The following is a 22,495-nucleotide window of genomic DNA, read 5'->3' on the forward strand; positions in this document are numbered from 1 at the left end:
ACCGTGTGCAATCACACAATCTACCAATAAATCTCTCATAAATATGTAAAAAGATAGTGAAATTGTGAAAAACCAGCACACAGATTTTAAATTAGCCATAATTTTATTAAATGTATTTCATTTTGCTTTGAAAACTTGCAGGTTTTTCACAATTTCATGATCTTTTTATATATTTGAGATTTATTGGTTGATTGTGTGATTGCACAAGGTCATATTTATTCAATTATGAACAGTTTGTATAAACTAATAATTTTTTTTTAAAGAATACATATAGACATTACTTTGATCATCTTCATTTAATTGTAACACCAAGTGTAACAGCAGAGAAACTAAGATCTAAAAATTAATTTTTGTTGGGAAACTAATCAAATTGACATAGATTCAACAAATTTAAAAGATTGCTAAAAGTAGAATTTCGAATCATCAAAACTAAGTTACAATTATAGAAAAAAAAATCTATTTTTTTGGAGTAAAAACATAAATTGTGACACTTCAATCTGGGTTTCTTCTTTGAGAGATACTATGAAGCCATATATGCGTCAAATTAAAAAGAAATTCAGAGAACTTGTCTGTGGATGGTTCACATAACTTTAATTATGTTGCTACATAATCATGGTTGTCCAGGTACGTTCTTCATTTAATACAGTATGTTAGTAATTTGACAGTATGGAGTATTTGCATTTTATATACAAGACTATCCAATGAGTGTGATTACTCGGGTGTGACTGTATGTGTAATCCAAAGCCCCTTTAGCTTTTCTTTTCATGTAGTTTTCTGGTAGAATTCTGCCTCCAAGCTTTACGAGGAAAAACAAACAAACTTGCTGATGTCAGAAATGGAAAAAAAAAGCAAAAGAAAAGAGGAAGAAAAGCTGATCACTTATGTGGTGAACCACACTGGTCCCAATTGATTTCCTTGAATAATTAAAAAAAAAAAAAGTTATAAAAACAAAATGCAGCCATACCTGAAAACAGCAGATTGGATAATAGAACACAAGGCTCTAAAATATAAAGAATTGTTTTATGCACAAAAAAAGTGATCTAGAGAATGGAAAACAGAACAAATTAGTTCTCCAACAGGAGAAAGAAATCATTTCTTGTTCGCTCAAATGAGAAAAAGAAAATCAACAATCTTTGGACTATTTGCTTTAATATGTTTCAGCCTCAATGACCAGATTATTGAAAACACGTCATCTTAAATAAGATATTTGTTTGTTAAAGACATCACAGGGAAGCATAAAACCGTTATAAGTATTATATTGTCATGTTTATTATGATTCCAAAATCGATGTACAGTTTTTAGCTCAAGTGAGCCACCGTGTTTATTCAGCTTATTTCTCAATTTTTAACACAGACTCCTGGTTTTCTGTTGCATGAAGGAAATCTGGTGCAATGGAAGTTTGTCTTTTTCTTTTCCCCAAACCTGCAAGTTCACTTTTTGTCGTCACATAAAACATCAACAACACACTCATGCCAGGGTTCCTGTGGGAAGCCAGAAAAGACACAAACGCACACACAGCTTTTACTGGCTAAAACATGGTCAAACTTTATAAGACAACAGATTCAGGTCGGTTTGCACAGATTATTTCCAATCAATGCCCCTTTAAAATCTCGAGGAGCAGAAATTGACACGAGTGTGGAACTTTAAAACCTGAAAACCAATGAAAGCGTTAACATTTAGCCAAGTGAAGCCACTTCCACAAAGATCACTGTTACCTGTGCAAGTGTGAGGAGATTATGGAGAGATGGACGGAAGAAGCAGAAAAGGCAGATTTTTGCAAAACAAAACAGGGGCGAAAAGCGGAACCTGTGACAAAAACGTGAGACATCTTTAACCCGCCTTTCCTTTGCTCGCTCTTAAAACTTGCAGTTACATTTCATACAAGCATACCTCTGTGACATATTGCATTAAATTATGAAGAAAACGGGAAAACAGATCAACATGAACCCAGAAGACATCTTCACTGCCATCACCGTCATCAACCCTCGTCTTCCCGAGTCCGCTGTCCATCCGTCGTTCTGTCCCTGTGCTCTGTCCCTCTGTGTGTCTACAGGACCATCTTGCCAATAATGACCCCGATCACAAAGAAGAGTAGGCAGAACGCCAGGACACGAGTGCTCAGGCCTTCGTCCTTCACGGCCGTCATTGCCATGTTGGAGGAGTGAGGAGCAGCAGCGGAGGTCACCCTCCTCTTCCGCAGTCCATCATCTTCCTGTGATGAAGGGGAAAAACACCAGCGTGAAAGCTCAGACTTCCTCATTTGCTTCAGGAAAAAGAATCTCAAGGACTCCTACAATCTAGAGATCACAGCAATGATGGACGCAACTAAGATACAGAAGATGGAGGGACAACGTTGCCTCAAAAAGATTCCTAGTTGTTTTAGTAACAATCGAAACATTTCTACAAAAATTCATAATTAGAAAATATATACTTATGCCAACCTGTAAAAGCAAAAAAATATTAAATATTCAACGAAATGAAGAGTTTTCTATGGATCCCTCCCTTATCTTTGGCAGTATCACAAAGGGTACTTAAGTCTTTCCCAGGTATCAAGGTACAAAGGCAGAGTCCATTCTGAGCTGGCTGACTGTTTATTGCAGGGTCACATACAGAGACAGACAATCTGAGGGACAATCGAAGCACCGATTAACCGATAAGGGCAGGATTTGGGACAGCAGGAAGAAGCTGAAGTACCCAAAGAGAACCAAACATGAAGACACCCTGTGGACTCCAAGCAGAAAGAGCTCAGTTGGGCTTTAAGGACTCACTCCAATGAAAATGGTGTTTTTGACATGTTCTTCTAGCATCCTCTGATGACGTATAATGTCTATAAAGAAAGTTAAGCTTAAAATTTAAATTTCCAGTATATCTTTGATCAAATCAACATGAATCAGGAGCAGACAAAAAGATGTTGCTTAAAGGAGTCTAAAGTTTGTTTTAAAGAAGCCAGCGGAGGGATATAGAACCATTAAGCTATCTGCCCGAACTTCTTTTTTTAGCCGTACATTATCACTTTTTAATCCACACCCAGCAGCCAATCAGAATCAAGTATTCACCCGGACCATGGAATAAAGCAATATGAAGAATAATGAGCAGTGGTACTGGGGCAATTACCATATCAATGGCGAGCAATTAACATCACCCAGTGAGGGTCCTTGGGCAAGACCCTTAATGCTACTGCCTCCCGAACGGTTCAGCTGCAGCTCACCGCTCCCCCAGGGGATGGGTCAAATGAGGAGAACACATTTCCCATTGTGGGATGAATACAGTATATTAAAATTAAAAATAAAGCCTTGTTTCTGTTGTGATTGTGTGCAGTAATGTATGTTGACCACTAGGTGGCAATACAAGTTGGTAGTCAGGTTATAAAAGTCATACAATAGAAGAAGAAATGATGCGGTGAATGTAGAACAACGTGGCTACTTAAAGAAGTTACTGGAGGCTAACTTGGCCTCATTAAATACAAACATGACAGTTTCCAATGAGTGGTCCGGCTTTTTGAGTGTGTCCGGTTTAAAATGGATCCCATAAGCTGGACCGAACGGTCCCATTCTTGGGCCTTTGCATAAAAAAATGAAACAGGCCGGTGCTACAGTTGAAAAACCCGTTGATTGGCTGCAGGTCGTTAGAAGAAAGTCGCCTGCAATCTTTTCTCAAACAACATTCAATGACTTGATCATACGAGGAACCAAAAGCTGTGGAAATTCTTTTAAAACATTAAAAGGTCAGGACAGTAAATAAAACATTAAAAAAAAAAAAGCTAAGCGTAAAAAATTGGAGCTCCTCCACTGTTGTTGTTTGCCTCACCCTGCATGCGTCATGACGGCCCAACGTTGAGTGGAAACACTGTCCTGAATTGTCTAAACAATTGTACACCTGACTGGATCGCTCAGTGGAAACTAGGCTTTTCAGTTATATTCTTTTAAAAATTAAGAAATCTCCCAAAATTACAAGAATCAACCAAAATAACCATCAATTTGATGGAGATCTCCTCTACAATCACAAATATAACTAATAGTAGCCTCAGTCCAACAGATTACACTGAAAAAAATCTTTTCTTTAAAAATCATTACAAGAAAAATCATTAAAAAATTTTTTTGGCCTTTTTTGAAATGAATGTCCGAACTGGGTTGAACAACAACAACAATCTTTGGTTTGTGGGTTTTTGTTTGCTTTTTGTGCCTTAAGACAGACCACTTTAAATGCTGCTTCTGTAAAATAAATGAATTTACTGATGAAAAAAATATAAAATAAAATGACAAAGCAGAAGTCTGAAAGCAAGTCTGCTTCATTTGAAAGTTTCACCTTGATTTGTTTATTTTCCTCCCGTAACCTCTGCACCTCCATCTGCAGCCGCTTGCACTCCTCCATGATCTTCTTCACCTCGCCGTCGTCCATCGAGACGCTGCCTTGCTTGGCCGGGTGCTCAGACTTAACAGAAGTAGAGGGAGTTTCATTTTTTTTGCTTTCCCCCTCATGCTGTGGAGAGAAAGATGAAGGCGGGGTGGTGACGAATGGAGACGAGGGACCGACGGCAGGCAGTGAGACGGCAAACAGGATTTCAAACCATCAACTACGCTGTGTAATGAATGACGGGGATATCTGACTGAAAGACGAGACGCTGAAAGATGAACTTCTGTGGTTTAAAGTTACACTTAAAAAGCATGCAGTGATGAATTTACAAAGCAAAACCAGTTGTGATTAAGAAGATACAAATGTAGAAAAACATCTTTTTTGTGCATCCATATTTGACAGGAATGCTCTCACACAAAGAGACAGAAGTGGGACTTGTACTTACAGTTTTGTCGTTTTCTAGAGGCATCTCAAATGCACACCTCAACTTTGAATCCATCAATTCTTCAGGTTTCGCCTCCTTCCACTGGAAACAAACAAAATAGTAGATAAATTGATACTAAAAGAGCCAGAAGATTTCATTTAGGTTTCAACACGACCATCTAAGAATTTCTAGTTTATTTTCATGCAACGTATTTAGTTTAAAAGACCCACTCCGATGAAAATCGTATTTTTAACATGTTCTTGTGGCATTTTTCCAATGAAGAAAAATGTGTTCAAAATTGCATTTCTGCTATTCAAGTCGTTGTGAATCAAAAGCAGAAGAAAAAAAAATGACGTTAAAAAAAAAATAGAGTTGGGGTTTGCTCTTCGCCAACAGTCACCCTTACAACTCCAAATTTCCAACAAACTACAGTCGCTCTGCAGAAACTCTGTCCCATTAGATGGCGTCTTTTTGTTTTATTTGTTTATTTAAACCAATAACAGCGTACTTTATTTTCTGACATTTTCTGACACGGGAATCCTGCGACCCGCGGGATTCCATTAACCACGAGACCGGGACGAGATGAGATTATTATGGGAGAAGCCAAAAAGGACGACAAGAAAAGGGAGTGGGAGTCAGATTATCAGTGGCCGGACGGGACCGGATTACTCTGTGGGAGTGTGACAGGACAGGAGAGAAGATCCACTCCCGTGTCATCCTCCAGTACACGATGCTCTGTCAAAACATTTGTTAAGGTGTTATTATGAATATGCTAATGCGGCTAACAAGTAGCGGTGTCAGATTATATTTTTTTTGCTAATCAAGCAACGTTGCAAATTACAGGTATTGTAAATACTTGTAAGTTCTAGAGTTAATGTGAAAATGGTTCAAGCCTGACTTAATGACGATCTTGTCTCGCTTAATGCGCCATAGACCATTCATTGACAGAAATCATGATTAAAAGATCACCAAGAACACTTTTAAAATGGCTCAAAAGATGATCCGAATGAGTCTTTAAAGAATAAATCTTTCATTTGAAAGTTAAATTTACTTCAAAACACATAATAAGCAACAACAATCAAAACAGCCAATTTAAAGCTCAGACACTTACAACTCCTTCCATGTCAGTCATGTCATAGGGAACCAGCACAGACTGCACCATGAATTTGTGTTTACTTTTCTCATTGGGGTCGTACTCAAAAGGCTGTAGCATGACTGTAGGAGAAAGAATAAGACATTCAAATAAAATGCATGCAATTCCCTTCCCTTGCTAAGATAAATGTAAGCGTAAAATATTATTAAAGAGTTTAAAAATACAAAAAAAATTCTGCTCAGCAAATAAAGGTAAACTGTGCATTTAAGCCAAACAGAACTTAATTTTCTCTGCAGCATAAAGAAAAGGTGACTGCGAACCCGAAACGTTGATGGAGGTCCCGGCGTCAATGATGCCGCTGTTTGGGCGAACACAGTATCTGCGCGGCGCCGTCGTCTTGACTTTGAAACACACATTTCTATCTGTGGGGTTGGTGAGCTTCAGAGTGGCAGTGACAACATCTGTAAACGGGCCTAAAAGCACAAAAGTAATCAATAAATAAAACAGCCTCTTGATTTATGCCTGCAACAGTCATTTGAAGAAACGTTTGCATTTCTTCTGTTCTTGCAGAGTTAAAATGTTGGCTACTTGAGTTTTCTGAATGAATAAATACACATTTTGAGTAGTGCTAAACATGGCAAACATCACTGCAGCAGCAAAAAGAGCAGCAGAATATGCAACAGGATATTGCATTATTAATGCCCCAACTCCAGTAACAAGCCTGATCCTTTGGCTATGTCGTTAGTAACTCATCTGTATTAAAATCTTTAACTTGTGTCTTATAAAAGCCCACACATTTGAAAACATCGTATCTATCTCCAACTGCTACTGCAAATGTCACAAAATGCAAAATAGTGTTTGCATCTTCTCATGCAAAGTTTGTCAGTAAAATGAAAACTTGAGATCCCAACAACCCTTTTTCTTTTGTTTTGTTACAGTGTCACGTAAAAAAAAGGGAAATACTGAAGGAAATAGGGGTGATCCACACACTTGCCCCACCTATACCGACACAATCAGCGTTTGTACAAAAAACTGCAAAGGGCAGGAAACAGAAAAAGCACAAAACAAACGAATACACTACATTTTTAATAGATGACTTAAAACTATCAAAGAAAGTGCTAGAACAGTAGAGTTTTAGGGGGGCGCATTAGGGTGAATATCGGGATGGAGGGGGGTCTTGTCAGGACCACACGGGGTGTTTTCCAACGTTCACGGGGATTAAGACGGTCCTGTGAGTGAATAATGAGAGAGCTGGTTAAGACCACAGCAGGCCTGCCCTGCCTGACGCTGCAATGACAGCTAGCAGTTTGCCCGGCTAGCAGATTAGCTAAAACTGCCTGTCGGCTAGCAGCAGCGCTCACCTGTCACAACTAAAGATTCCGAACAATCAAACGCTAGTTTCCCAAACCCGCCATTTGAAGAGTATCGGTTAGGCTAATGGCAAACAGAGAGACCCGAACACTGGTTTTTGGCAAAGAATTGTGTTGGCCAACGAGCCCCGGCCCTCCTTTTTCTCTCCGCCTCAGCGTTACCTCTGAATTTCAGTTCGTGTTGCGGCTCTAGCACCAGGACTTGTTCTGGTCTTGCCATGTCCCAGGGCTTCTTCCTGTTGAGATGGCGAGGACGATATTCTACAGCTTTTTCAACTCGTTCGGATGAGGCAGCTGACGTCCCGAGAAGACAAAACTAGTCGCCCAAGATTCTTCTCCAGCAGATGCACCACAACCTAGAATAACAGACAGACTAGCTAGCTGGATGACTAGGAGGCTGGTTAGTTGGTTGTTTGACACAAACAGCTGCTAAGCGCTAGCTTCCAATTTCTTACGCTGCTAGCTCAGGGACAAGAGGAAGGGGCAGGCTGACGTCAAAAAATGGGCGGGAGCATTGGGACCCGCCCACTCCACCACCACACTGCCCCTCAGGGAACATCCACAAATTTTACTTAAAAAAAAAAAATACATTTTAAAAGTGATAATTAAAGTAAAATACAGTTTAAGTAGGAAAACTAAGACACAGATCGAAAATAAATTATCTATAGTTTTAAATTCCACCACCACACCGCCCTCAGGTAGGGAATATCCACAGATTTTACTCAACTTAGATTGTCATTCAAAAATAATTTTAAAGGTAATAATTAGGCTAAAAATACAATTTAAGAAGACACACTAAGAAACAGATTAGATAGAAATTATTTTACATTGTTAAATTCATGGAATTGGATAAAAAAATACATAACAAATTCTGGTATTTCAAAACCGTGTGATAAAAGTTTGAATGAAGTAATGCAAAAAAAAAAAAAAAAAAAAAAAAAATTATAACTGCCCCCCTTTGTTCTTCCCTACTTATACCACGGGTCAATCAATTTAATTGATTTATATTCCTAGGATCTTCTGTTTACAAGTCTTTTGCATGATTTGCCTTTATTGCCAAATGGTTTAACACAAACCACGCTGCTTGTAAATATTACATATTTTGTGGAGTTTAGAAATGAATGCTTTATACTTTCTTTCCAATCCAATGGCACCTTGTTTTTTTTTATTAACAATGCTTTGTTTGGGTGTTCCAATCAATTTGACTACTTCTATTTTGCCTTAATTTTTGTGTGTGTGTGTGTTTTGTTTTTAATACTGACAAAGCCCCCTGTAGCTCTGTGACACACACTGTAAAAGTGTTAAACTTTCAAAGAAGCTCTAAATGTTATTTAAAAAAAAATTAATAAAATTACACAAAGAGGCCTTTAAGATTCTGTTTTTTTGCATCTAGACTACAAAGCAATTTCAACAAAACCTGCCTATAAAATAGTTTGTATTTGATCCATTTTCTGTTTTTTTATTGTTTAATTATTCCTATTGCCTTTAAAGAAGACCTTCCACAAATAACCTTACATGTCTAACAGGACATTTGGGAAAAATAGAAACAAGCCATGTTAAATGGATAGAAACAACCCCCATAAACTAAAATCCTGTATAAAACTTCACACTTAATGAGTGACTTAAAAAAATGAATTTTTGTATCTACAATTTTTATGTATTTCTTCTAAGTTTTTTTAATTTTTGTTTTTTATTTTTATAGCAATATTAAGAAGCAGTTTTTGTTCCATCTTTCTTCTGAAAACTTAAAGTTAAGAGAAGTAGACCAAAAAACGACCATAAAATCTACAGAAAAGCTTGAATTTCAATAGAAAAATAATATACATTTCTATAAAAAACCCAATTTGACAGTCATAAAGTCACAAAAGTTTCTTAAGTATTTAACAGATTTCCACAATTGGATGTTACATTTCTTCCCACATCCTGTCCAGTACAGATGTAGTGTTTGAATAGACTTTGTCAAGTTATTAGACTTGAAATTGGCCTGGAACCCATCCAAGCAAAAGGGTTCAGAAGCCCAAATGACTTCCTAGGGATAGAGAACAACTACAGCAGAGCAAACTCTGCACTAGAAGACACCACCTAGATACAGTTTCACAACAATGAGCTTAAGATGAAGCAAATTTCAAGTATTATAAAATTGTTTTGCATGGATTTCCTTGATATTCAAAGAAGTTTGGCAAATCTGACAAATTAGTGAGATGGAAAGAACATCCTGGTGGCAAAGGGCTGTGAAACATTACCTGTGGCACGGGTAGGCGTTTCATTTCGCAGCTGCTAATGGCGTGGGACCCAAACGCCTGTCTGCTCTGCAGGAAACAACCAATGGAAAGATCCAAACGGGATAAAGGTGTATTCACCCACAGGGCTGCACACATGGAAACTTAGATGTTCTCCTATTGTTTTACCCTTTAAATCCAAACCTAAAACATTGCTCTTTTCCACTGCATTTGTTAAAAATGCTGTAGTATGACAGTTTCAATGTATTTGCTTTTGTTCTTGTTTTAATTGAATGTTTTTAACATACTTTTCATTTATTGTTTGTGTGTTGGTAAAGCTCTTGCATTTCTGTGAAGCATTTTCAACAGTGTACATGTTCAAGTGTTGAACAGAAACTTCCCTGAACCGAAAAGACAAAATCAAGAGTTCAGGAATTGTGATTAACAAATATAGTCTAAAAAAATGTTCAAACTTAATTATTTTCCTCCATTTTGTCAAATTTTTCACTTTATTTTTGCCATTTCACTTAAATGTTTGTGTTTTAAAGCTAGACAGAAATCAACTTCAGAGCCAAAAATGGAAAAATGTTCCTTCTTTTGCCGTAAATGGTCTTCCGATGGGAGAAAATGTAAGATTAAAGATAAAACAGTCCAAAAGAGAGGAATGAGCAGATGTGCCTGTGTCTATGAATGTCTTTAATGACAGGCCTGTATTTGTCTGCACCCAAAAAAAAACAAAAAAAGAACAACTTTATTTCTTAGAGCTCCTTGTCAAAAAGCAGAAACTCATAATTGATGTACACATTATACGAAGACTGGGGCACTGAAATGAGAGAGATGCTAATACTGTACAGGCTGCCTCTACTGTGCAAGGCTAGGCAAGAGGACCCCCCCCCCCAAAAAAAACTATTTTTCCATCAGATTTTTTGGCCTTTTTTTCTTTTTTAGCAAAAGAATATCATTTATGAAACAAGCAAGGTTTTGCATCTTTCCCCTCCAGTTCACCCCTTTCAGATGTTATTTGCAGAAAAAAACCCCAAGAAAACCTGAACACAATTTCAGTTGAAAGGATTTAACTTATAGCAATACGCACACTGTCAAGTGTACAATTTGTCAATATTCATTTGAATCTAATAAAATACTTTAAAAAAAAACCATATACATTTAATATATTTATCTTTTTGGGGTATATGGATTAAAATATAAAACATTTAAATCATAGAGACTGAAAAGGATGGGGGAGGGGGTGGAGAGAAAGGAAACTACAAATGACGGTCGGCCACTACAGATGAGGAAGGCCGAGAACAGAGGAAGAGGATCAAGATGAGGACATAGATGGGGATAAGAGAAAGAATAGGCCAAAAGAGGGAGACAGGGGGTTAGAAGGGGATTGGCCAAGCTATACAGCGCAGTATGATACCCACTTTAGCTCATTACACACGTACAGTCGTGATCAAGGCACAGGGATCTTCTAAAAGATTTTTTCTCAATTAAGTTGTACAAAATAATACATTTTACAGTCTGTACAAGAATAATAGTTCAGCAGTTAAGTAAAGACAGACAGAAAGGGGGCAAAATGCACAGGAAGATGGAGAGATAACGGAGAAGATTCCTGAAAGTTCAGGTGGGTCACATGGATACAAAAGCATTTTGAACATTTTTTTACATGATCCAGGGTTATTACATTTTATTTCACCCCTAAAAACAAAACAAAACAAAAAACACACCGGCTGGAAAGTGCAAATAGAACCGGGACGCTGAGGAAAGGGGTTCGAGAAGGTGAGATGACAGGAGGCAGCAAAGAAGATGGACAGTTTTAGACGTGGAAAGCCAGAAAATGACAAAAGGAAAAGAAAAAAGAAGCGCACAGGGCACGATGGCACAAATGTCCACACAGACAAAAACAGCTGTGGAGACAGTAAAACAGGATGACAGTTCGCTTTAACTTATATAGTTCTTTACTACTGAAAGGTGGTTTTTTTTGCCCTCCATTTAAATTCCATTAAAGTTGGCATTTTTCTCTCTTTTTTTTAAATTCTTTTTTTGTTTAAATTTAACATATCCTCCTCACATTTTGCTCCACTACCAACAAGGCAGTCAGGTGACAAAGCAGTTTTTTGGAGAAGTCGTTGAAAGTCTCTGAACTCCACCAGGGGAAGTTCGCATGGGAACCACCCGCGTCCCGTTTTCCGAAGCCCTCCGATCTCACAGACGTTCCCGCGTTGGGTTAGAGGTGGCGCTCCTCAGGGCTCTGCTGCTGGACCTGTCCCATCCCAAAGTCCTGGTTAGATCAGTTGCAGCTCAGCGTGCCCGTCACTGGTTGACGGGACCGAGCGTCTCTGGTTTGACCGTTGTGCTGCCCATTACAAAGCAGGTGTGATACGTTTCGATGCAAGCCAAAGCCAGCTGCAGGCTTTGAGGATGTCTGTAAATGATTGAAGGTTTGGTGAACACGGTTCAAGTCAAGTCCTGAGCACAGTGTTGTATTTTTTTTTTTCCTTTTTTGTTTCTTTTATTAGATACAGTGTTCAGCTGATCTGCCTTGACATGTTTATTAGTGTGCAGAAATTCAACAGTTAATCTCTTTCCCAGTTGCACGGATGTTTTTAGCTCTCTTGGTTTTCATCAACAGGATAATCACACTAACACAACTGCAGGGTTCTCAGTCCAGACTGGGCCCCTCTGGGCTTTTAGACATTTAAAGGTAATGTGTATGGAGGGGACGACACGAGCAGGAGCTTGGAATATGGCTGAAGATGGAGATCTGAGTCATTTTTTGTGTGTGACTACACTTGAAAGCCCTTCATCAAAAACCCTCTTTGAACATCAGGTAAGGAGTTTGCATCAGGGCCGTTCCAGGTTTTTAGGGTGTGTGTTCTTGTTCTGCCACAGGAGCACACACACATTTGTGGAACAGGAGAGTTCAGAGACTCAGGGTTCAGTTTCTTTCTGTAGTTTAATCTACTTATAACGTTTTGTTGGGTTTTTTAAATTTTTTTTGGCAAACACCTTTCCGCTCGCATCACAACAGCTCGTACTGCCGCAGGTGCATCCGCTGGATGATGTCTCGACAGTCATTGAAGACGCGGCGGATGTTTTCAGTGTCGACAGCACAGGTGAAGTGGGGGTAACAGTAGTGCCTTCCATCACCGCTTGCTGTGCTGATCCTCTGTAAAAAGAAAAAAACAGGTGAACAGTCACTACAGGAGTTTAAACCATAAAAAATGATGCATTTTTCCCTAGAAAAAGCAAAAACCTGTTCTCATGCATTTATGGCTGATAAAGTTATTATAATTCTGTCTGTTTACCAGAAATTCATCTCTAATGAAGTACTTTGCCCTGGTAACGCGAGGATCCTCCCCAGGCTCGGGTGTAGCTGTCAGGGAGGAGGGAAGCATATGAGAATCAGCGCTTTTTAGCAAATCTTTAGTTCAGATTTCCTACATTACTTTGATGCCCATCCGACTGAGTTAAAGGTGAGCCAAGGATGACCTTTGGTGGCCAATTATACTGAATTTTGAAACAGTATATTAGCAATTTTAAAACCCTTTCCAATGAAAATGGTGTTTTCAAGATGTTCTAGGGGCATTTTTCTCATGAAGAAAATTAACCCTTAAAATTGTTATTCTGTGTATTTACTTATTTAAATCCTTGTGAAACAGGAGCAGACAAAAAAAAGCGGTTAAAAAGCTTGAATTTGTGAAAAAGAAACCCTGCTCCACTCCAATCTGCTGCTTCCCCTTATAGACGATTAGATCCAAGTACGTCTTTGTTTCCTCGTCCGATCTGGCACCTGACTCAAAACTGTCTGGCTGGATAGCTCTGATACTGCTCGCCATTTTTGTTGCACCGGTAATGTTAAGATGGGGATGTAGCAGGAGAGTGTGTAAACAGAGAGCTCTCAGCAACAGGGAGAGGAAGGGAGAATGCCAACAGTCGTGAAGTTGTAATGAACTACTGCTGCTCTGCAGAAACTATGTTCTAGAAAATGACTGCTTTTTAAATTTGGATAAAATCGGCATTATCATAATTAAAAGAAGACTGGAAACACTTTTAAGCTAGATCAAAAGATGAAGGGAGTGGGTCTTTAAGAATAAAGAAAAAGAGAAATATTTTACTGTGTAGCCTTAAATAAACCAAAGGAAAGCTGTCTGCTCGTTTTGGATCTTTAACAGGGAATTCTTGCAACACGTGTTTATTTATTATTTTTTTTACAGACCAACAGATGAGATAAATACAATCATTTTTTTTCCAAATGGGAATATTTTTTAACCCTTTGAATGAACTATTATTCCAAATCAGTTTAAGTTCAACAAATTTCAAAATCAAATAAAGAAAAAGGTTGCATTTACATAAATAATAAAGAGCTGCACAAGATGCTCACACTTAAAGATGCACTTGGAAAAACTTCCATTTTTTCTAGAAAGTAAAACTTAAAAGTGTGCAAGGAACAAATTTAAAATCAGTTAAAGAAAGGTATAAAAGTGTATCATAAGTGTAGCGATTTCTCACCATCATCTGGTGTGGTGTAGCGAGCAAATTCAGGAAAGTATTCTTCAATTTTGGATTTTCCTGCCAGCACTTTGTCTGCGAGCAAGTCCTGCTTATTAAGGAACAGGATGACAGAAATAGTCCGCAGCCACCTGAAAGAAAAGAAACCAAGTTCCAACAAATGATTAAAAAGAATTCACTTCTAAAGGGGATTAATGGATGAAAAAGACATTTCAGAATTAACCATTTATGGTTACAGAAAGAAGCTACAACAAAGAGCTCAGTATGTCTTTAAAGCAGGCTTTTACATCTAAAACTAGCAATTTTATTACATAAATTCATTATCAATTAAGTCCATATATTAAACCTTTACTATAAACCTATTTACTTTATTTACTATATAGTGAGTAAAACATAGAGTAGGTAAAAGAATATTTTTAATGAATCGTACCACATGACCTCTAATCACTCAATAGGAGTGAAGAGAATGGCACAATACTGGGCTTAACAGAAGTAAAAAAGGTACAGTACGCTATTTGAACATGTAGGACAACGTCTAGTTAGCTTCACTGCACTATCCTTCAGAGAATATCATCTTCAGCAGGAAGATGTGTAGTCCTAACCAACTGTAACCAACAAGCAAGAAATATGGTTGGGAATAAAACAAATAATCTTTAGTGTCATATAAAAAAGCTCATCATTCAACTTAGTAGAAAACACTCCTATGTCTCAACATAAATAAAAATTAAATCAAACTGTTGACTCGTCTGTGCTTAACGGTTTTTTCCTTGAATTCTGAACAATTATTGTGACAGATTTTGGTACCAACACTGACTTATTACATAAGGCTTATTAATGCAAAATGTCTCCTGATTACAGAGCCTCAGCTGCAGATCTTTAGACATTTTATGCGTCATATACTCCTGATGTTTACAGCTCAGTTTTCTGTTTCTAAAGAAAACAGAGCAACAACCCATAAAAAAGAAATTAGGCATGAAATACAGATGTTAAAGCCGGCATTACATTTCTCTGTGTAACAACTTAAAAGGGATTACATTGAATCAATCACAAAAGAACCTGAACACCTGACACCCTTTTATTGCTGGTAATTTGGGGAATTTTATTGCTTTAATAGGAAAATCCTAAATGTGCAATGTGTTGGATGAAACCGCTGACTTTTTTTTAAAATGCTGGACAATAATTATTTATATCTGATTAAGTATGTAAAAAACTCTTTTTTTTTTTTTTTTTTTTGGGGTGGGGATGGCTGGGCACTCTCCCTCCTTCTTTTCACATTTCACCATCCATTTTAGAAGAACATAAACACTCACCTGAGCACTGGTGTTAGCTCACCTTTGCACTAACAGTTTGCATGACTGAATGACTGAAATATTTCACACTAGTTGGTTTTAAGGCACAAGTATGCGTGTGAACACTATCTGTTTTGTGTACATGTCGACAGGTGGACATTTTTGCAGCTAGCAGGTGTGTTTATAACATTTTAGTGTGTGTGTGGATAGGCCCCGCCCTTTTTGTACTGCATTTGAACCGTACCGTAATGATAAACAACCAGTAAACTTGTTGCTTTATGCTGCTTCATGGTCTTATCCCCCTTCCCCTCCTATTATCACCCTCCTACCCCCCCCTCTCTCTAACGTCCCTCTCTCTTCTTCCCCTCTTTCCTTTTCCGTCCGGTCCAACACCAAAGATTTTCAAACATGATTGAAACTTAATAAAGTTTGGCCTCAATTACAAAAGGGGTTTATTCAGACATACCTTTGGTTTGTCTGAAGATTAATAACCCCTCTTGTTAAAGTAAAATATGTCCAACACAAAAGGCCCTCAGCTCTCATCTGTCTGCCCAGCTGTTGGACAGGACAAGTTTAAAAAATAAAATAAAAACTCTATTTGGTAAATAAAAAAAATTATATGAAATAAAAATGTCTATATAAAATGCGAAAACAGGTACTATAATAAAACTACCTTTTGCCTCTTTATTATTCAAATGAAAGGTTCTGCAACAATGCAGACGAATGAAAAGCGTCATTTACTGCAGAGACCAGCTCACCTGTTGTTCCAGATGTTCTTAAAGAGGTTGAGGGCCTCCTGTAAACGGTTCGTCTGATTGTCCTCCCGGATCACCATGTTGTAACTGCTACTGGCCACCACAAATATGATGGCCGTTACATCTGCAGATGGAAGAGGGAGAAGACTGAATCAGAGGAGGTGAACACAGATGATGTGAAGATGGGGGGGAGGCGGTCTGAAGTTACCGTTAAAGCACTGAATCCACTTCCGACGCTCATCTCTTTGACCTCCGACATCGAACATGCTGTGTGTTTAAAGAGAGGACACCGTCATGGTGAAGCAATGATCTCCACATATCCAGCTCGCCTGACTGCTTTGCATTTTTATTTACTTAGTTTCAGAAATGTGCAGATGTCAGTGTTTACAGATGTAAATGGTTTTTATTTATCGTCCTTTTGATCAAAATGCTTTTTTTTGGCTCTTTTAATGGCAGTATTATTTACTATTTTGAGATACAAAGAAACAAAAAATGATAAATGATGCGTCTTTCCCACAGCCTGCTCTTAATGAACCATCTCCACCATTTATTAAAGGATCTTTGCTGAATTATCTGATCTGTTAACAAAACGGTTGCAAATCCCTAAAGTTATGATGGGTTAAATATTGATGGATGACTGATAAATGGCTGGACTGCATTGAGAACTGAATGAACATCCAAAGTCCAAAAATCTAAGATAATGTAAGACAATTTTAACAAAGAGGGGGCGGTTTAAAACTTTTGTAGGGATTCGTTATGTTCTTACTTACTGAAAATTAACTTTGTCCACCTGGAACCTCGTCTCAAAGATTCCTGAAGTGAGTACTCTGCACCGAAGCAAATCCTTTAAAAATGACAAACCAAGTTTTATTAGTTACAATGAACAGCTGCTATTCCATCGTTTACATTATGGTCTGCAGCAGCACATATTGGGGTATAAATGGGGTACATACTGTAAAATGTTTACAACCTCTGCAAAACTTAAGACACAAAGATTTTGTTAGCTTTAAGAGGCGAGCACAGATAATGACGAGGTTGATGAATGTTGATTTTTAAAAGCTTCTGAATGTCTTGTATCTTGAAAAAACTAGGAATTTCACTTACAACTATCTCCAAAATGACCCATATTTAACTTTATTAGAGATTTGTAAGCAGTAAGGGTGTGTACAAGCAAATACTTGCACTGAAACCCAAAAATAATCAGAATGTTTACTCACCTGATCTGATGGTGTGTAGTCACTCTGTTTCACAATGTCAATCTTATCTAAAAAACTGGAAAGAAAGAAAAAAAAAACAAAGCAAGAGAACAGTTATTCAGATAAGACCATTGATCAGGGATTAGCTTTAAACTACACTGGGACATTGTTCAACTCACACAAACAAATTTAGCAACACCAAAAAAGTCCAAAACCTGTGAAGCATTCTCTCCTTAAAGCTATGTTCTCGTGACCACCTCTAATGAAAAGTCGATATAAAAGTGCGTTTTGGGCGTCTGAGTTAAAAACTCCTGCATTTGCGTGCTGCTACAAAAGTTTCTACGGCCGTTTTTTCAAGCTCTGCATACAAAATGTCGAGCCATTGAAAGCGCGTAGCAAGTTTTGACCGATCAGGGACTTGGATTTAGTAGCGGCGAGTGGATGGCGTCCCCTTTCATTAGCGGAAGAGCCAACTGTTTGAAATTGATCCTGGAGAAGAAATGAACAACTGCAGTTTGTGCCTGGCCAGGATTTTATGACACCAGGTCTTTCACATATGGGAAAAGAGCGGAGAATGAAGAAGCCTGGAGCGAGATTTGGGAGATCTGGGATTTGCACCGCTTCGACATTTCGCACCAAACCTCTTCCAACTGTAGGTGGCGGACATTCGCTGGTATCGAGCGGCGAATGTCCACTGTGAACACCACAGGCAAAACACGTGTTCCAAAGGGCACTTTTAGCACGTTCTTGAACTCACATCACATGCACAGTGTGATCGTAGCATAACACCCATTAAGACATATATAAAACCTTGATTGAAAAGTGTCACATTAAAAAAGAAATGCTCGTCTCTAATACACACACAAAAATTGTCATTTGCACTTGTGATTTGTGTTAACGCACACAGATCTGTTTACATAAATCTAAAGTTAGCCTACTGTATATGTTAGGGGGTTGAGTGATTATTACACACAGGTAAAAAATGTAGCCATTTACAAAAACACATTTGACCCAATGCATAACAAATGCAGTTTGTATTAACTCAAATAGTACGCGCAAAGTACAAAAACCAAACTGTTTTCTATAGTTATACAGAATTTGAAGCCCCGACCTTAATATGAGGTCGGGGCTCAAAATAAACATCAAATTCTCCCTAAAATTGCATTTTTTTGGCCTTAATTTCTCTATGCATTGTTGTGTACAATGTGCACAACTGACGGTCAATTTTTGTTTCTTGTTTGTAAAAAGAGGTCTGGAGAAACAGAAAGGAGGAGGTGGACAGGAGAGGCATGAAAATGTAGCAGCAACGTATGTCTAACATTACAGAGCAGATTTCAAAAATAGCTCCCCAGCGCCCTGGCCTGCAGTGCGGTTACCATGGATACCCAACCACCGCTGCTAATAATAGCCTATAATCTTCCAATCTTGTGCAGCTGGAGTTGCTTCAGAGAGAAGATGGAGGAATGGAAAAAACAAAACAAATGGAAGACAGGGAAGGAGAAAAAGAAAGCAAAAGCAAGACAAGTTTGTGTTTTCATGAATGTACAGGAAGAAGGGAGGGGAGGTCCAAACATTGGACTGTACCATCTCCACCAGCTGAGGGATGCCCGAGAAATCCACCACTTGGATTAAGGAAAAAAATAATTCTGAATGCATCATCTAACAGTAGAAAGTATAAAAAATGTTTTTTTTGCTTTACTTGAGGATAAATATTTTTAATTTAGAGCAGAATAATAAAAATGTCTAACACCCTCTTTCTCTCCCAATGTCCCTTTGACTAAAGATGACTCAGCTTCAGCCATGTTTGCTCCCAGATGCTACATTCAGCACTGCTTTTATTTTGAAACAATTTTCCCTTTCCCTTTAAGCTACGGACTTCAGATAAACCAGGAATCACTGCCATGTTTGCATGATGAAGGGAAGAGAAGGCAAACAGGAAAGGATCTCATTGTGTCCAGACTTATTTTTAAACGAGAAAGATTTGTTGGAAATACTCGACAGAAAACAACATGTAAACAAACACCAACATGCTCTCAGTGATGTTACTGTTACTTTTAGGTAACTAATATGTTTCCAGGAGGGAAAAAAAACATATCTAAAATATGTTGTTTCTAGCGAAGAAGATGCATGTTTTTAATGCTGTGACTACTTTCTGCTGGAATGACAAACCCATAAATCAAAATGATTTTTTCCAAGATTTTTCAGATAAAAAACCAATAATGTTCTGTTCCATTTTATATTAAGAATTTCTAATTTACGAGTGAACGTTTCACTTGTTTAGTTGAAATCATTCATTATGCAAAAGGTTTTCATAACTAAGAAAAATGATTTTAGACAGAAAATTGATGAAAGATAATTCTGTTAAATCCGACTAAATCAAATTCGTGAATTTAAACTGAATAAATTTAGTAGTTTGCTGGTCGTTCACAGCCCGGTCAATCATACTGCAACAATTTTAACGAGTAATTTAACGGAACTTAATATTAAATTGTTGGTCTGTACATTTTTATATAAAACAATAAGTGTAATACTTAATTTTTACTCCCAGCTATATAAAAAATATAGTTTTGTTTTTCTCCCTTATTTTTAATTCTGAAATAATAGAAGCAAAATAAAAATAAATAAATAAAAACAAAGACTAAAAAGAATGTATAAACTCTGCCCTTCTTCACGTTCTATTTATCCCAAAGTTAAATCAATTATCAGCTGTGATCACAAAGTCATAAGCTTTTAAAGATAAATGAAAAAAGTCACATCCATCATAAGTCAGTACATCCACACTTTTTCATACAAAGCTCAAAGGCGTGTAGAAAAAGTTACTCACTATTGTGCACAGTCGATTAGCTGGTACTCATTGGATCTCTCAAAACACGCCCGCACTCCTTCATCCTGCCACAGCATCTTTGCGTGATCGTAAAACTCCTGATCCAAAGAAACAAACACAGATGTCAGACATAACTTCATTAGGAACATGTATTTGGAAGGCTCCCCCGTCAACAAGACATTCTGCATGTTTACTGGACGTTTCAGAGCAGAGGGAAGACACAACAAGGCCGTCTGTGGTTCAAGATGGGTCTGAGGTCAGTGGGGGCAATGCGCTTTTTTTTGTTGACAACGCATGCAAGAACGTTGTGCCTGGGTGACGCCTGTGTACGCTGGTGCAAAAACAAATATGGGTCAAGGCGAGGAGAGGTTATGAACTCATCAGAAATAAAACTGATAGATTTGATGACACTAATATTAGTAATCCAGCTAGACTTTATACAGAAGCTAAAAAGTTAGGGAGGGAAAAAAATTATGAATGCTAAAAATACAAGCATAAAAATCACCACAAATATTAACTAACAAGAAGGTTGCGCTCATCTTTATGCAAGAACTGTAACAAGTCTCGAAAAATACCTGAATAGTCACAATTTGTTCCCAAAATTGAGTACAAATATTTGTGACGGCCAAAATTCCTGTTCTTTATAAATGTAGTATAGTAAAAATTAACTTCGGGCAATGTAATTATCGCTCTAAAATGCTAAATAATTATGGATTTTTGGAATATAAACTAGACAAACTGAATGTCACCTTAATTAGATACAATTTTAAGGTTAAATGTTGCTGAAGGCTCCCAAGTATTTTAGAAAAAAAAAAGATACTAAATTATTTGGAAAAAGGGTTCTGAGAAGCTAATTTAGTTTTAAATAATGTTGACAATTTAAATAAAGAATTCTAGAAAATGTGACATTCAGAATATTACAAAAGTCTTGCGATCATTTCTGTGACGGATTTTCATTGAAGTAACAACCCACAGCTCTACTTAAATTTACTTGTATGTGGACAACAGGAGTAGAGTAAAACTTTCAATATAATGATTGTGAACATTAAAAAAGATAAAATTACTAAATAACAAACAAAATTTGTTGAAGAAAGTTTTTTTTTTTAAATAAAAAAATGCTAAGTTTTGTTTTACATCTGATGAATTAAGTTTTCAGTGAGTTGAAACATGTATGCTATGATTATATAAAAAGAAAAAGATATTGGTTAATGAAGCCACTGAGATTTCTGAATGAGTTTCTGAATCCATTTGAAGATTCCATTCATTTTGCACTAAGAGGATCTCAACTCTTATAAAAAGACCAAAAATGAAATTGATTTAAAAGGACAGACTAGACTTGTTTCTAAAGACAAAACTGATGGTTTATAAGCTGAGCTGATCATCTGAAAGAGTCGCAAACATTTACAATCTGCTTCAAATGTCAGAATTAAGGCCTAGTGCACTGTGCTAATTCAATGAGCTGCTATTCTGGAGGGGGAAAGGTGAGCAGATGCATTGCTGCTAACATTAACACCTGCTTGTAGTCACAGGTGAGACAAATAAAGACAACTGAATTGAGTTTAGTCCCACAGGTGGATGGTTAAATGCTGAGACGCTGCAGTTAGGTCTCTTGGCAAAAGCAATTACTTAATAATCATCCCACAGGGAAGATTAAAAACCCACAGGTGTCGTCACAGGGTCATGAAGCCACAATACAGCAAGTGTAGCATGCATCGACTCAAACAGCAGAGCTGAGAAATCACATAACACGATATGTGGAGATCACGTGACACCCCCCCCAGGTTCCCTCTGTTTGCTCTTACAACACTACGAATCGAAAACTATTTAGGCCACTTATAGCTTTGAATAGTTTTTGTGGATTTAAACAATTTGTCAAAAACAAAAACAAAACAAAAAGACAGAAAGGCAGAAGCATTGCTGAACGTGACATCTTGAACTTTTAGGGCATGCGTCTATCATAACAGTGAAATACTCACATATGGAAACTCAAAGTCCTTCTGGTTGACGAGGTTCAGGATGTATTCAACCCGGTGCTGGTTCCCTGGACTTGCCAACTGCACGGGGGGTGTCAGGGTGCTCATGGCGGTAACTACCGTCTTTTGCAACACAAAGATGATGAATATGCGTTTTCAATGTTAAAAAAATCAAAAATTATTCAATAAATGTCAGAACAGCAATCAATTGTAGATGAAAAAACAAAGTCCAATAACACCAACCTCGATCGCTTCTTTGATGTTATTTTTGATGTCCTGAATTTTCTGCTTTTTCTCCCTGAAACAGAGAAACCGTGAAGTTAATCGTTGATGAAGAAAACATTAAAGAGGAGCACAGGCAGCATTTAGAATAAAATAGGTATGATACGAGGAAAAATTGGGGAGAAAAAAAACAATTACAATCAAGAAGACTTTGTTATTAGTGAATTTTAGTCATTTTTAACCAATTTGTTCAGAATTGAAATTT

The 22,495-nt window shown here is 37.5% G+C and overlaps 2 protein-coding genes across 3 annotated transcripts in view; both read right to left on the reverse strand.

Moving 5' to 3' along the window:
* Positions 1-574: 574 nt before the first annotated feature.
* Positions 575-7,733, reverse strand: LOC101163410 (vesicle-associated membrane protein-associated protein B/C). 2 transcript variants are annotated; one of them, XM_011476860.3, is made up of 6 exons: positions 7,403-7,733; positions 6,191-6,343; positions 5,889-5,992; positions 4,799-4,879; positions 4,306-4,431; positions 575-2,212 (listed from the first exon to the last, which is right to left on the reverse strand). In XM_011476860.3, the coding sequence occupies exons 1-6, from the start codon at positions 7,458-7,460 to the stop codon at positions 2,048-2,050; spliced, it is 687 nt and encodes a 228-aa protein (XP_011475162.1). In that variant the 5' UTR covers positions 7,461-7,733; the 3' UTR covers positions 575-2,047. The 2 variants fall into 2 exon arrangements, with proteins under 2 accessions (XP_011475162.1, XP_004070389.1); XM_004070341.4 differs by having other exon boundaries at positions 4,306-4,479; positions 7,403-7,732.
* Positions 7,734-10,134: 2,401 nt separating this feature from the next.
* The window catches only part of gnas (GNAS complex locus), a 30,821-nt gene continuing 18,460 nt past the window's right edge, over positions 10,135-22,495 (reverse strand). The window contains exons 3-12 of the mRNA XM_004070342.4: positions 22,252-22,306; positions 22,012-22,131; positions 20,036-20,133; positions 17,233-17,287; positions 16,786-16,859; positions 16,224-16,282; positions 16,019-16,139; positions 13,972-14,102; positions 12,768-12,835; positions 10,135-12,628 (exon numbers count right to left, since the gene is read on the reverse strand). Of these exons, the coding sequence (XP_004070390.1) occupies positions 12,482-12,628; positions 12,768-12,835; positions 13,972-14,102; positions 16,019-16,139; positions 16,224-16,282; positions 16,786-16,859; positions 17,233-17,287; positions 20,036-20,133; positions 22,012-22,131; positions 22,252-22,306 (928 nt within the window). The 3' untranslated portion in view covers positions 10,135-12,481. The remainder of the gene's footprint in view (positions 12,629-12,767; positions 12,836-13,971; positions 14,103-16,018; positions 16,140-16,223; positions 16,283-16,785; positions 16,860-17,232; positions 17,288-20,035; positions 20,134-22,011; positions 22,132-22,251; positions 22,307-22,495) is intronic.

This window comes from Oryzias latipes, chromosome 7, assembly GCF_002234675.1.
Source record: "Oryzias latipes chromosome 7, ASM223467v1".
In the NCBI taxonomy this organism is placed as follows: Eukaryota; Metazoa; Chordata; class Actinopteri; order Beloniformes; family Adrianichthyidae; genus Oryzias; species Oryzias latipes.

Excerpts from the sequence above, each read along its gene's own strand:
- LOC101163410 (XM_004070341.4), bottom strand. The coding sequence starts at position 7,460 with ATGGCAAGACCAGAACAAGTCCTGGTGCTAGAGCCGCAACACGAACTG. Across the intron at positions 5,993-6,190 it reads GACCTCCATCAACGTTTCGG|TCATGCTACAGCCTTTTGAG; the intron begins GTTCGCAGTCAC and ends TTTCTCCTACAG. Across the intron at positions 4,480-4,798 it reads CTCTAGAAAACGACAAAACT|CATGAGGGGGAAAGCAAAAA; the intron begins GTAAGTACAAGT and ends TTCTCTCCACAG.